We start from the raw sequence: 14,806 nt of genomic DNA, 5'->3' as shown, positions 1-14,806 counted from the left end.
AAAGTTTGAGGTCTCTTATGAACAAATACTAGGTTGGACTCTAAAATCACTGACATTTTGCATAATATTTAATATAAACCTATATTTTAGATAAAGTTTGAAGTCTTTTTACAGAAATGGAAACAGTTTAAGGAAGTGAAAAATAGATGAATCTATAATAGAGTGTGATGAAAATTTGTGGGGTTAATAACATTTTGATTTAAACTGTAGCTCAAGAAGAAAACCTTGGAGGTGACAGTCTGGGATTATGATAGATTTTCTTCCAATGACTTTCTTGGTGAGGTGAGCATCTGATTTCCTTTTCTTTATTTGCGTTCACTATAAGCCACCAATTAAAGTTTACTGATACAAGCATATTTCTTAAGTTTATTAGATTATCATTTTGGTGAAAGCCCTTTTATAGGTAGGATATATTTCCTGATTTATTCTTTGACTGGATGAATAGTAATTTGAGTAATGGTTTTCATTCTGCCATTTGATGTACTTTTATTAATTTATTAATTTTATTAAATTTTATTACTTTTACTATTTATTAAGTTTTATTAATTTTACCGATTATTAATTAATATTTATTAATTTATTAATTGAATTTACTGTTGATTTTATTGATTATTAATTTATAATTAATTTTCAGATGAATTATTAATTGCTTTGGTAGGAGATATGCAATCATGCTGTGAATCCAAATTTGAGGCAGATTACTATAAAATGAGCTAGATTTTTAAAATAGATTTTCAGGTACTTAACTGTTCTTCCTCACTGCAGCTGTCAATGGTTTGATGTGACTTTCTGCATTCTTATTTCCTTTAAGCATCCCAAGAAAAATCTCTCAAAATATTTTACGAGACAGAACTAGAAGTAGGAGAAAACAATGCAAAACAATTTTATGTAAGTTCACATGGAATCTAACCTAATCATGAAATCTGGTGCAGTGGTCAGATCCTGTGCCTTTTTTTTAATCTATCATATTTCAAAAAATATACTATATTTAATAATCTTTACTTAAAGCAGAAGTTATGAATTAATGTTAAAAAATAAATCATCTTCAAAAATAAAATAACACCTAAACAATATGATATCCCTTCCCAGAAACAATGGAAAACAGTTGTTTAGTCTATGTTCCATGAGACCTTATTTGGTTCCAAGACTCCATACTTTTCTTTCCTATCAAAACTTGGCCATTTGACCTTTACTTGTAGTCTCCCTTGCTGGTATGGCCCCTGGTACTAGTCTTTGGACAGTTCTAGGATGCAATATGCTATCTGACTTAATGTTCCATTTCAGAAAACTGATTTATGTAGTCCTTATAATTTATTGTTGACATGAACCTAGAGCATATATCCATTGTGTTCATTCTCGTTTTTTTATATCTCATCAAATCTAAAATGCCAGCAATTGTGAAATGGGTTATTACTCATGAACTACTAAGAATTTTAAAAATGCTGCCAGTCAAACCATGACACAATACTTTCTCACCATAAATTGTTAGTCATATCTCTATTTCAAATATGAGTTAAAGTATGTTTTAAAATACAAGGAATAAGTCAGTAATTGCAAATAATCCATTTTTTTCTTTTGTCCCTCTCGTAACTAAAAGCAAATTTTTAAAAATGATATCCTAGTTTTAAAAAAAAAGATATCCGAGTTTATTACTAAATGTGTTCATTTAACAAAAGAGGACTTTCATTCACAAAGATTGAGTTGAGACTCCACCTTTTTACATAATCTCCAAATAATGTAACTAACAAAGATTTTATACAGTTCAGTTTAATCAAAAGTTCATTTTTTTTTTTAAATATATATTTATTTTAGAGAGAGAGAGAGTTCACAGTGGGGTGGGCAGCAGGAGAGCAGAGCAGAGCAGAGCCCTGTGCAGGGCCCGATCTCACAACCCTGAGATCATGACCTGAGCCGAAATCAAGAGTCTGATACCCAACTGACTGCACCACCCAGGTGCCTTTAATCAAATATTTTTTAAGCATCTAATATGCACAAGACTTTGCTCCCAATGTCATGGGTAAAGAAAAATGAGGAAGACAGCCTTGTCATCTTCAAAGTCATACTATGTCTTTTGGCTTATATCCTTGAGTAAATTTCAGATCACAGAAACAAGTAATAAATGAATCATATCAATTTCATTGACCTATTGCCTTTTTTCAGGTATTGATTGATTTATCTAGCACATCTCATCTCGATAACACTCCTAGATGGTATTCTCTCAAAGAACAGACTGAAAGCATTGATCATGGCAAGTCTCATTCCAGTCAGAGCAGCCAGCAGTCTCCAAAGCCGTCTGTCATCAAAAGCAGAAGCCATGGTATCTTCCCTGACCCATCCAAGGGTAGGAGTTATTTCAAGTAGAAAAAGCTTTTTTCTATTTGTTCACTCAGTAACTTTTTGAATATGAATGCTTGTATACTTAATATATTTTACAGTGTTGGATTCTTTTGGAAAGTATGTAATATAATATCCTACAAATAGTAATGGATATGGAATCAGGAAAAATGGGCTTTAGTCTCAGATCAGCACATAATTAGGTGTATGACTCTCTGATCTTTACCTCTCTGACTCTGGTTTTCAACCGGTACAACAGAGGGGGTTGGGCTATACGAGCTGTTGGATTATTTCCAGCTGTCAAAATGAATGATAATATGATTTTATAAAATATGTTGGGGGTATTTCATAAAGAAAAATAAAAATCCTCAACATTTCATTGACTAGACATACTCATCATTACCATTTATGCATATATTTTCTCGTTGTTTAAACCCCTATTTTTTTCAAAGGTATATTCTTACTCATATATGTGTAATATAACAACATATATAATTTTGCATCCTGGTTTTTACTTACCATATCAAGATCATTTTCCCCATGTCACTGAAACAATGGGTATGTCAAAATTTGATTATACCTTTCCTAAATGGTGGCCTTGAGCTAATTCTATGATTTTTTTGAACTACTATCATTATTTTTGAAATGGTAATGTTATCCCTTGGGTTTGGCAGTTTGCACAGCATTCCCATGTGAATGAGCTTTTCCTTCGAGAGGTTCGTTGCCAATGATCCTACAACACAAGCTTAACCTTCATCATCAACCAAGTGACTGCCTAGATGAGATAACCATGTAGTATCTTACCTAGACATACTGAACTATTTTTAAGTGTCAACTATAAATTTTTATACCGGACCTGAGCATTGCTCCCTTCTCTCCTCTTCTCAGAAAGTACATCAAATTGAAAAATGGTTCTTTGTACATTAGAAAGGAATGGGTCACAAGTGCAAGTGTTCTCGGAGATGGAAAACCACGAGGCCAAGTCCAGTAGGCCACTGAGTTGATATGACAAACCACGGACTGACCATGAGGGCTACAGATGACTTATGAATGAGCTTTATAGGTCATTTATGGATTCCACTTAGCCAGATCAACTCTACCTTGATTAACTTTCTGGAAGATCATTAGCATAAAGATCTCTCTCTCTGACGGCCATAGTAAATGTGGGATCTCTATAGACGTTCTCTGAAATCCTCTGAGACATGATTCTCCAGTCTCCACTGTTTATGTGTCCTGGTGACTCAGGCCCCTTCATCCGGGAATTCCCTGCATTTTCACTGAAAACTCCTCCGTGGGCATGTGAGCTTCTTGTCTCTTGCCTGGTCCCTCCTAGAATTAGCGGTGGCTTGGAGAAACTGAAAGCTAACATATGCATTTCCATGAGGCTGGTGAGATGTCTGTCCTCTTCTCAGACTTATCTCTTCTCACCATGATTATCCTTTTGACTTTCCTCCCAAAAACTGTTTCCCGAATGTTTAATCACATTACGGAGTGGCGAGTAGTTGCATAAATGAGCCCGAAAGGAAACCGAATTAACATAAATCTTAGACAGTTTCAAATTGTGTGAGACCAAGCTTGACAGGAGGAACGCTGGAGCACTGTTAACTCACGTCTCACCCTCTTGTAACCAGACATGCAGGTTCCCACCATTGAGAAATCCCACAGTAGTCCCGGTAGCTCGAAATCTTCCTCCGAAGGCCACCTGCGCTCTCACGGACCGTCGCGCAGTCAGAGCAAAACCAGCGTCACTCAGAGCCACCTGGAAGATGCTGGGGCTGCCATAGCCGCTGCCGAAGCCGCGGTGCAGCAGCTCCGCCTGCAACCAAGTAAAAGACGCAAATAAATTCCTCAGCATGGCAGCTTCCTGTTCATCTGTTGCCTCTCTCTCTCCTGCTGTCCTTCCCTGTTCGCTTTCCATGTTTTGGCAGACCCTGCTCCCTCTGTCCTCTGTCCCTCTGTCCATGTGAGAACAGTACCAAGACATCAATCCGCTCTTTCTTATTTAGATTTCTTTTTTTCTTTTTTTTTTTTCATTTCTTTATGTACGTGGACTGCAGTAAAACTGGCTGTTTCCCCTCTGTCTCCACCATCCATCCAACCTGGCTCACAGTATTTGGTAGCTGTGTCTGTGATGTTTGCAGGCAAAGCAGTGTTGTGTGTCCTTTTCGTGTGCACTGAAATATCCTTGAGAATCCAGGAATTATAAGCACAAGTGGCTGCCAGTTTTCCAGGCATTACACCAAAAGAAAAAAAGAAAAAAAAAAAAAAAGAAAAAAGCACACACACAAGCATTTAGAGCTGATTAGAGATGAGATTCTCGCATCTGAAAACACTCAGAAATTGTTGGGCAGAAGAGTAATGCGACCAACAGTCGAGTTCTTGAGCCGAGCGGGAGGGGGAAAGCCATTTCCAGCTTAAAAACCTCAATGAATTATGCATGTGAAATGTTGTAGCTTTCCATGTGGGAAACTTTCTAGTCTTTTGGGAAACACATCTGTGAAGAAAATCAAGTCTTATATTTTCCAAAAAGTACATAATATTAATAGATGGATAGACATATGTGATGAGGCAGTGTCACCTCATTCAGGGACACATTCGGGTCCATTCTCTTGGATCACACTTTGTATACCATATCAGAGAATTTCTAGGTTATTTCCTTTTCTAACCATTGGAAATCCTTACACAGTCAAGATGCTGATCAAAGAGTAACCGCTCACCCAACTTAACTGCTGTTTTTTCGTTGAGTTTGCAAAAACTTAGTCAGTCGATATGCAAAAACCGAACAAGTGCAGAGATCTGACAAACGGAGCTGCCGTTTCACTTCCAAGCAGCGTCAGCCAGATCACGGAGAGAGATTGATGTTAGCCCCATCTCCCCAAGTCTTCATTTCCTGAGAAACAGCCAGTTTTAACCCCTCTAGTGCTGTGCATGTGGTGTCATTTTGGCCTTTGAGAACACAACTTCCTGGGATCGAGCAAAAGATCACTTGTGTTTGCATGAGTAACATTGAAGCTGGTTCCATCTGAGGATACATACTCTGGGTTTCCATTTCACCCACACTGCCACAGCAGCACATAAAAGCGGTCAGACTAATCATGCCAGGAAGCAGCACAGACACAGCATAGCAGGCGTCCTCCCCATTCAAAGAACTCAGTCTGATAATCTGCCTCCACCAGCCAATGGCAACCAAGACCAAAGCCAGCTAGCCCTCAGGAAGGTGGTGTCTGATGGACCAATCAAGCCAGAAGGAGGTGAGCAGAAAGGCGCTATGCAAAGCACACAGCCAAGAACATCCCCCACATTTAAAGCCCTCATCTTTTAATTTTTTAGAGATTGTCTGATAAAATATGTTTATCTCCTTTTTAATGTGCTTTTGTGGGCATGGCATTTCAGGACTTTCATCATCACCGTGTAAGTCCCCAGAACAGTCCCATAATATATTGACTACAGTGATTTGTATTTTTCTATGCACCGGGCATCTTTTGACTTCTGTTGGGAAATAGATTAACAATATTCATATTGCAGAATGGAATGCATGCTACTAACCTAATCTGTTCAAGCATGACTATAAATATGTTGCATTGTGATAAAAGTTTAAACTGCTCAAAATTTGAATTAGCATACCAGTTGGAATGTAGATCAGTTTTTGTCGCATATTATTTCAAGTGTAACTTTTTGAAACTTCAGTGGATTTTGGAAATTCTTAGAGGAAAGTAAGGGGAAAATTGTTAATGCACTAATTCACCTTTACATGGTGAAGAGTTCTCTCTTGATCCTACAAACAGACATTTTCCACTCATGTTTCCATAGTTGTTAAGTGTATCAGATGTGTTGGGCATGTGAATATCCAAGTGCCTGTGTAATAAATAAAGTATCTTTATTTCATTCATAAACTATGGGTTCTGAGCCATTGTTATATAATGTAGCTTAAAATGAGTGTGTCAGTTTTTGCTTTCTCATTTGATTCCTTGCAATAGAGTATTGCTAGTTACTGTTCTGTTGCTAGTGAGACCTCCAATGATAGAACATTTGGGGAGTGGAACAAAGTTTTATGTTGAAACATCATTAGCTAGATGGAAAAATCATTACCAAATGAAAGCACCAAGCGTCCATAAACACGTGAGTAAGTAATGGGGTTGGGCTCTTCTAGGCAATACTCCCACTGTTTCTGGCCCCCACATCTGATCTACTCCACAGTCTTCTCAGGTTCCTGGATAGAGGAGGACAAATTCCCTGAGCCCTGGCTTTGGAGATCTAGCTAAACTAGATTCCGTAGCTGTGTTCAGAAAGGAGAGCAAGTTTGTATCCATCCCTAACTAGACCCCAACACTCCCGGGATTTTCCCCAAGAAAGAGTATCACCGCCAGTAACAGGAATCAAATGAAGGTGATTATAAAATTATCTTCAAATTTAATTCAAAAACATTTATAAAATAAAGTGTTTAAAAAAATAGGATAGCAGTGCCCCTCCAAAGTCCCCCCCAGCCCTAAAATACCTGATTTTGTGATTCTCTACTTGTCTGCAAATTAAAGTCAAGCCTTATACTTTTCTATTGTCTTTTTTTTTATTCTCCAAAAACTACCATTTTTAATATGTTCTTGTCCCAACGAATCAGATATTTAGGAGAAGTGAAAGGTGTATGTGGCCTAAAGCACAGTGATGTTTTCTGAATTAGCTGGGTAATTATCCCCTATGCACAGATTGCCTTTTCTAATTAGCTTACTGGTACTTTCCAAAAGTACTTAAAATCTCACCTCTTACCTTTTCTTCCATCAAGTTCAGTTGGTTTCTTACAGCCACTCATTTTCTTACTTTAAGTATTCCGTAATGATGTCACAGTAGTGAAATGCTTCCCTATCTCACTCTATTCTAAATTATCATGATTTCGGAATTACTATATAATCTTTTGTCTAATGTTTTTACTAGATGCAGTTCTTAAAATTTGTAGCACAATATGTTTAATTCCTTTTCCTTGCATAACGATGTAATGAATAATCTCATCCATTTAAGGTGCTGTGACTGAATCCTGAAGCCATTCTTTATCAAAATAATCAAGATAACATAGCCTGCTTTCTTGTTTAATTTGGTAGTGATGATAAAATGCCATTTTCTAAAACATATTTATTTCCCTGCTGCCGTAAATATACCAAGAATGTAATTCAACCATGCATTTTACCAATGAAGGGTAAACATGCTATAGGATTGAATTTATATAAAATGATGTAGAATTCAGTTGTAGTAGAAAAATGGGTATGAGATTGAAACATACGAAGCGTCAACAAGGTCCCGTTCACTAACTGCATAAGTAAGTGTTCTTATTAATTTTAAGTGTTTAGATCAAAGCCTTCCATTTCAAGCCTCACGATGGAGTTCACACAGTCCCGTTTGCACTCCGATGATATTGCCCTCCATTTGAACGGTCCTTCACGTTGTACTGAGTGTTCTGTCACCCATCTTCTCATTTTACCACACATGGTAGAGGAGGTATTCATGGCAGATATTCTTATAGTTGTTTTCTGAGTGATCAGAGAGTGGGCTGGGATGACGGAGAGAATACACAGAAATTTCTAGAATCAGCAACACGACCCTTGTTCCTAGGCCTACACCTTTGTTTCTTAAATAACATTGGCTCCTCTGAAATCAAACTCTTCTGATTCCAGTAAAAACAGTTGCCATTTACATACTTGTTATTTATCACTTAAGTTCTTACAAATGATTAGAGGTTGCTAGAATGATGGCAGAATACAATTTAGACTTGCTCTCCCTACATGATCCTTTTTTCTGAAGGCTGAAAATTAAGCTGCCACGAAGCGAGGAAATAAAGCCCTCTCATGCATGAGCCCAGTGTGGCAGTAAGCAGAGTCCGTAGAGACTGTGTGTACATCTGTAGTCATTTCTATCAAGGGTGACAAAATTGTCCCTAAAGAGCCTTTCGAATTTTTGTGTGTGTGTGAACTTCTCAGCAGATTTCTGCCTGAAGTGGCATAAAATATGGGTTAAGCAAGAATTATGGAGTGAGCCAGAAAGAACTTTCTCTCCTCTCTGGGGCTTAGTTATACTCTAGGAACCCCGAAGAGAAAGATTAGACAGATAATCCTAATGCCTAAACAACTCTTTTGTATTTAGAAATCCCTAGAAATGGGTTTTTTTTTCCAAGCCAGTTGTTTTGGCTGAACAGAGGCTCTGCCATTTCAGAAAGTGACAGCAACCAGAAAGGAGAGTTTAAAAAATAGTTTTGTTTTGTTTTGTTTTTACCATATTCAAACTGAAACAAATTGAAGCATATTTTAAACCTTAAAAATTAACTTAGTTGACAACCACTATTTTACATTTTAAGTGCTTTTGAAATTCCTGACTTATTCTTGTTTGATACTAAGACTTTATGTGAATTTCAAAATAAGGAACAGTAATAGAGGCAGAGGAGAAATGTCCCTCCACTCTGGGAAATGAGATAAGAGCCATTGGAACGGGTTGGAGAGGATAGGCGAGCAGGGTGACCATTGAGTAAGTTGTGTTAGGAAATTATGATTAAGCATTCCTTGGAGGGGTCGAGTTGTAGGAGAAAAGTCTGAAGCTATTTCCACAGACCACTGCTGGAAACTCTGCTTTCAATAAGGCTCATTTTCAGCCCCTGTCACAGAAGCGTTTCATATCTGCAGTTGTCATAGTGAACTCTTACTAAGCCATCACGCTGTGGGAGCTGCTCTCTTGGGCGAGTGGTAGGGGGTGGCCGGGCTGGGAAGTGGGGTGCGCTTTGGGAGTAGAGGGTACTGTCGATGACGAAGGACGATAGCTAATCTGTGTCCCATTCTCTTCTGACCAGAAGTAGATGGTCACTTTTGGTCAGAAAGAATTTAGCATTCTCTGTTTCTGGGAAGGACAGGGTTCAAAAGGAGAAATCAGAAGACAAGTCAAAGTGAGTTCATTTGGAGGTGAAGTCTTCCGTCATGTATGTAAGAGGTTAATAAAAACAGATTTGTGTTCCTCATTTCAGCGTGTTCATGTAAAAAACAAAAACTTAAATAAAAGTTTGGGTAGTTGAAAATGAAAACAAAATTTAACCTGTAATGATCTGAAAAGAGCAAACATCCAGCAAAATCTGAGAGACTCCAATGGGATAGTTTCAGCTTTCAGAATTCTCTGCTTGTTTTTCCTGGGGGTGAGGGTTTTCTTTGTTGTCTGTGAAGATCAAGATGCTCTTCTGAAGTTTTTTTTAAGAGTTTCCATACTCTCTTAGAATTATGATGCATTTTCAAATCTTTCTTCAGTCATTAATTGCCAGGAATATCTCCGCCATCCATGCAAAGTCACAGAGAGTAAATGTATAGCTCTGACCATGTGACACTGTGTCTCGTTTATGGACGTTTATCCGCAAAGGTGAATCCACCGACCTTTGGCAACTTTGTTCTTTTCCAGTAATAGCTGTGGGTCTGCACCAAGCCATTCACATGTCTGCTTCACACTGGGGATTTATATGTTCATTTCATGTGACATGACCAACAAGACCAATGGGCGTACCTCAGTAGGGCCGTACCTTGGTCAAACGATCTAGCTATGGGCCTGTATAATTGGATGTGACTGTGAAGACATGAGCTAATTTTAACATGCCAAAGTCCCTTCAATGCTGTTTATGACATAGCTTTCACCACGTTCAACTTAATTTTTAAAATGCAAATTATTTGGGCTTGAAGAAATTATTTTCAAAAAAAGTTACTTTATCAAATAACCACTAGGGAGTGAGATAGGCAAGTAAATGCTGGTGGAGGAAATAAATGAGAAGCTTGGAGCATGAGAAGGCTGATGGGGACACAGTGTGGGACCCTGGACAGAGCGCACAATATGAGCACGGGGCTGGGAATGCGTTCACCTGGGTAGGAAGGATCACGGAACTGGGGGGAACACTACTGAAGGAAAGGCAGAGGAATGGCAAGGCACCATTGGGCTACTTAACAGATTTGCCTAAGTCCAGATATCTAACTGTCCGTGAATTAGTTGATTTTTTTTTTCCCACTTCCCATCTGCATGTACTACATTATGTAAGACCATGATACTTCACCCATTCTGCCTTATGCGAGATAGTCGGGGCGGGGGAGGGGGGTCAGGGAGAAAGGGGGCTTAGTGGGTTAGGATGAAAGGAATCTTCATGTGTACTGAGGCAGACTCTGAAAATGTTCTTTTTTCTTTTTACTTTATTACTGTGTTGAATGTATAAATATATAATTAATTGTTGAGGAGCCAAAAAAAAAAAAAAAAAAAAACCTTGCTGATTTAAATGGGAACATTTAAAAATAAAAAGAATAAATGGGAACATATTATATCAGAAATGCAGAATTTTGATTGGGGTCTTGGGTTTTTTTTTAAGATATATGAATAGGAATAATATGGACAATCATAGCTTTATAACTCAATATATTTTAAGATGCTGTAAGATAACTAAAGATTTCCATGAGATACTAAAGACTAAAAATCAATTGATTAATAGTTTAAACAGTATCTAATCAAAATATTGATATTATAAATCAAACAAAAACATAAATTTTTAAGAAGAAAAGCTTGAGGGGCCCCTGAGTGGCTCAGTGGGTTAAGCCTCTGCCTTCAGCTCAGGTCATGATCTCAGGGTCCTGGGATAGAGCCCCACATCAGACTCTCTGCTCTCCCCTCTCTCTCTGCCTGCCTCTCTGCCTACTTGTGATCTCTCTCTTTCTGTCAAATAACTAAATAAATAAAATCTTTTTAAAAAAAATCTTCATAAAAGTCAGGAAATGGGATCCTTTTTTAAAACTTATAAGCAAAACAGTGGATTAAAATTTCTGCTATATTTGTTCTCAAAAGAGTACAAGAACAAAATCCACTTTTCTTCCTAAGCATATTTCAGATTGAAAACTACATTATTTGAAGTTCTGTAGGTCACATTATAATTTTACTTGACTATATAAAATGAATTTGAAATCTATATAAAAAGACATAAAAAATAGACTTTTTTACACTACATAATTGAAACTTCTTTCCATATGGATTTATTACATGCTTTATTTTGTTAAAGAGCATTCTCATTGCTGATGACATTTCATAATGTAAATAACTATTGAATCACTATTTTGGTTTCATCCAACAATTGAGGTACCAACAAATTAACAACTTCATGTAGGGAAAACCCCTTTTTGGAAGAACGTGTGTTATTTTATGCCTGCCAAATCTCATTATTTGTCATGGGTTTCTACAAACAATAAAGTAATTTTCTAAAGCAAGAGTAGAATAAACAAGCATAATTTTTTGGTACATATCATTTTTATATCAGACCTTTTGTTTTGTAGAGTTGTGAAGTTCTGGATGGAACAAGTTCCAAAACTAGAGAGGTTAATAAGAATAACATTAATAATAATAAATCTTTTTGAGAAATTCTAACAGATGAATATTTTTCATGACAAACATAAAATAAAAAGTGAAAGGCACAATAGAATAATCATCATTTATAGTGGTTTAAGATGGCTGTTCAGAATAGCTGAGATTAATTGAGCTCTTCTATTTTCATAGTTAATTCTTCATTTCTATTAAAGTAGATCTAGAGCAGTAATTCTCAAAGTGTGTCCCAAGGTCCCTTTCAGAGTTGACAAGGTCAAATACAAGAATATTAAGTGTTATTTGCTTTTTCCTCTCTCATTCTTTCTCATGTACAGTAGGGTTTCCTGCATTTACATGAGATGTCATGACATCATTGCTTTGAAGGCTAATGGAATACGTGCTTATTGGTCGCTTATTCTAAATTTTTCTTCTTTTGAGTAAGATAAATATTGATAGAACTCACAGAAAATAAAATTCTCTGGGGAATTCAATGTTTTTTAAGAATGTAAAAGCAGTCTTGAGATCAAAATATTTAAGAGTCATTGATCTATATAAATGCACAATCATAATCTTTCCAGTAGCCAAAGACAGTGGGTAACTGGAGGTATTTTGCAGGATCTAATTGTCATATTTGTCTCTAAATTTTCTATGCTTTTTTTCTCTTATATTGTATTCCAGAATCCCTTATTTCCTTTCTCATCTAATGATAATTTTATAATTACAAAGATTGACAAATGACAATTTTTCATTTAATATTTAAACTATTTTATTAGGCTTGATTTAGGTCAAATGATGACTGTATCCCCATATGTATTACTTACTATTTTCAAAATTTGACTGGAAAATTGCTTAATCAGCTTCCATCAAGCTGCTTCCAACCTAAAGCGGAGAGGGAGTATTATAAAGATAGAATAAATTTTATTTGCATCTTAAAGATAAAGCTTGTTGAAAAAACTAGTTATAAATAGTTTCCTTTTATCTTCTATTGTAGTATCTATATTACCGGTCTCATATATTTCAAATTAATTTTGTTGGTGTAAGAGAAACTGAAGACCATCACTCTGATTCAAAATTGTGAAAAAATTCAATTTTTCGACCTCTTACCTAATTCTTGATTTTTAATTTTCAAGTAACAATTTAATGTGCTTTTAAGTAATTAAAGCTAAAAGGGAATTCTGAAAATTTGTGGACAATACTATCTGAATTTTATATATTAGTTGCTTATCAGTTATTCATATTCATATATGCATTTTTTGAATGAATATTATGTTCCAGAACCTCTTAAAAGAGTTAGTGACCCGCAGTGAACAAAACAAATGAGAATAACCACCCCCGAAAATCTCCCATCTAGTAATATTTATTGAATAACCAATCAGATACCTGGGAAGAATTAGGAAGAATGGGAAAAGTATAAGTTTTGCTCCACTGAGATTGAAAAAGAGAAAACACATAGTCATCGTCTTAAATTTGTATGCAAATATCCTCATGTTGAGAAATATCTGGAAATATAATTAAATATATTTTTATTTGTCCTAGCTCTGGTTCTCACTAATAACTTTCACAGTCCTCTGAGATATAACCACCTACAGGAGGAGAGAAAGTATTTGAAAATGATCTATTCAGAGAAAGTAGAGATTCATGAGATTAACTAGAGAGGTAAGGTACCATAGAATGGAACATACATTGAGCAAATAATTATCCAAACTCTTCTTTATTCTGTGGCCACTAACTACATTTGAATGATATGAACAATAATAGTGTTTGTTATAATGTTACCCATATAAGTCAGTCTGCTTTGGGCAAAATGTTTATATAAATCAAACTATTTGGATTCCATTTAAGGAGAACATCCTTGTTAGCTACATGTCCTTGATCTAAGTTAGCAATTTCAGGATTATGTAAGAACACTTTAAAAAACTGATTATTTTTAAATTACTTTCCACTCAGTCTTGCATGTTTTACAAGCAAACTGTGAGAGATTACTTGTTGTTCAAAGTAGAATTAAATGAATATTGAAAAAGTAAGACTTGCTCTTGAGAACTTAATTCAAATCTTGCATTTTTTAACAAATATGATTCTCCCTATTAATCTTTTAAAGATAAATCTTTATTGTGTTGTAACAATTATGTTAGCGTATTTTAGCACAAAACCGAAACTTGGTACTGAATAAATTCCTTGTTAACTCTATGTCTTTGAACACAGTGAGAATTATACTCTAAATCTATTAAAGATAAAATGATTTTTAAAAATTTTCCTTTATGATATCTTAATTGAGCTTTTCTCCATTAGTTACTAGAAAATTTTGGTTTCCAGTTAAATTGTATTTCATTTTAGATATTTTAAGTATTAAAACATTGCTTTGAGTTTATTTCGTATACTTAAATTAAATATTAAATATTTAAATATTTTATTTACTTCTTTGAAAACTAGTTCTGAACCAAAAACTTTAAAAAAGGGAGATGCACTTTAAAGGCAGCATTCTAGCAAAAATATAAGAACCGTAGCATACTGAGTTATCACATACATTTATGTAAGAAAAAAATCCTGTCCACTTATTATTTAATTTTACTCTCACTTCCAAACACATCTTATCCTAATGTTATCTATTATTATTTCTGTTCCTGGAAGTGATCATTAGTCCCATTATCTACAAACTGGAAAATGTATGATTAGTGAGTATGGGAAATACTTCAAATTACTGATAGCATTAGATAAAAACAGATTGAATTGAGTGTTGAAAACCTCTTGGAGATTCAGTCCTAGGGCGTATGTGGATGGAGAAGGAAGAGTCTGAGCATGACTAAGCTTTACTATCTTTCCTGGGTTGTAGCAAATAAGAGGCGTCATACCTCCTCCTCTCTGAGAGAAGCCACTGTGTGAATAGGGAATATCTTATGGGACATATTTTGATTTTTGTAAGGAAAAAAAGACACTGTCGCGTTCCTTTTCTCAAGGTTTGTTATAACTTTGCAAGATTTTATATATATATACATATGTACATATACATATATACATATGTATATATATATATATATTCACCAGTAATGTGCCATTTTAAAGAAATGACATAGAAGTCTGAGCTGTTTTCAATACTTTCATTTGTAAAAACTTGTAATTTAGAAGTATGTGG

The 14,806-nt window shown here is 35.6% G+C and overlaps 1 protein-coding gene across 4 annotated transcripts in view; it reads left to right on the top strand.

Annotated features, from left to right (window-relative positions):
- The window catches only part of PCLO (piccolo presynaptic cytomatrix protein), a 408,014-nt gene that overhangs the window by 342,817 nt on the left and 50,391 nt on the right, over window positions 1–14,806 (top strand). For all 4 annotated transcript variants that reach the window (XM_045089737.1, XM_045089734.1, XM_045089735.1 and 1 more), the window contains 3 exons: window positions 211–282; window positions 2,161–2,341; window positions 3,966–4,160. In XM_045089737.1, the coding sequence (XP_044945672.1) occupies window positions 211–282; window positions 2,161–2,341; window positions 3,966–4,160 (448 nt within the window). The remainder of the gene's footprint in view (window positions 1–210; window positions 283–2,160; window positions 2,342–3,965; window positions 4,161–14,806) is intronic.

This window comes from Mustela putorius, unplaced genomic scaffold, assembly GCF_011764305.1.
Source record: "Mustela putorius furo isolate JIRA1106 unplaced genomic scaffold, ASM1176430v1.1 tig00003845_pilon_pilon_pilon, whole genome shotgun sequence".
NCBI lineage: Eukaryota > Metazoa > Chordata > Mammalia > Carnivora > Mustelidae > Mustela > Mustela putorius.
Note: the sequence above shows the minus strand (reverse complement) of the source record. Positions and strands in the feature narration are given on the sequence as shown.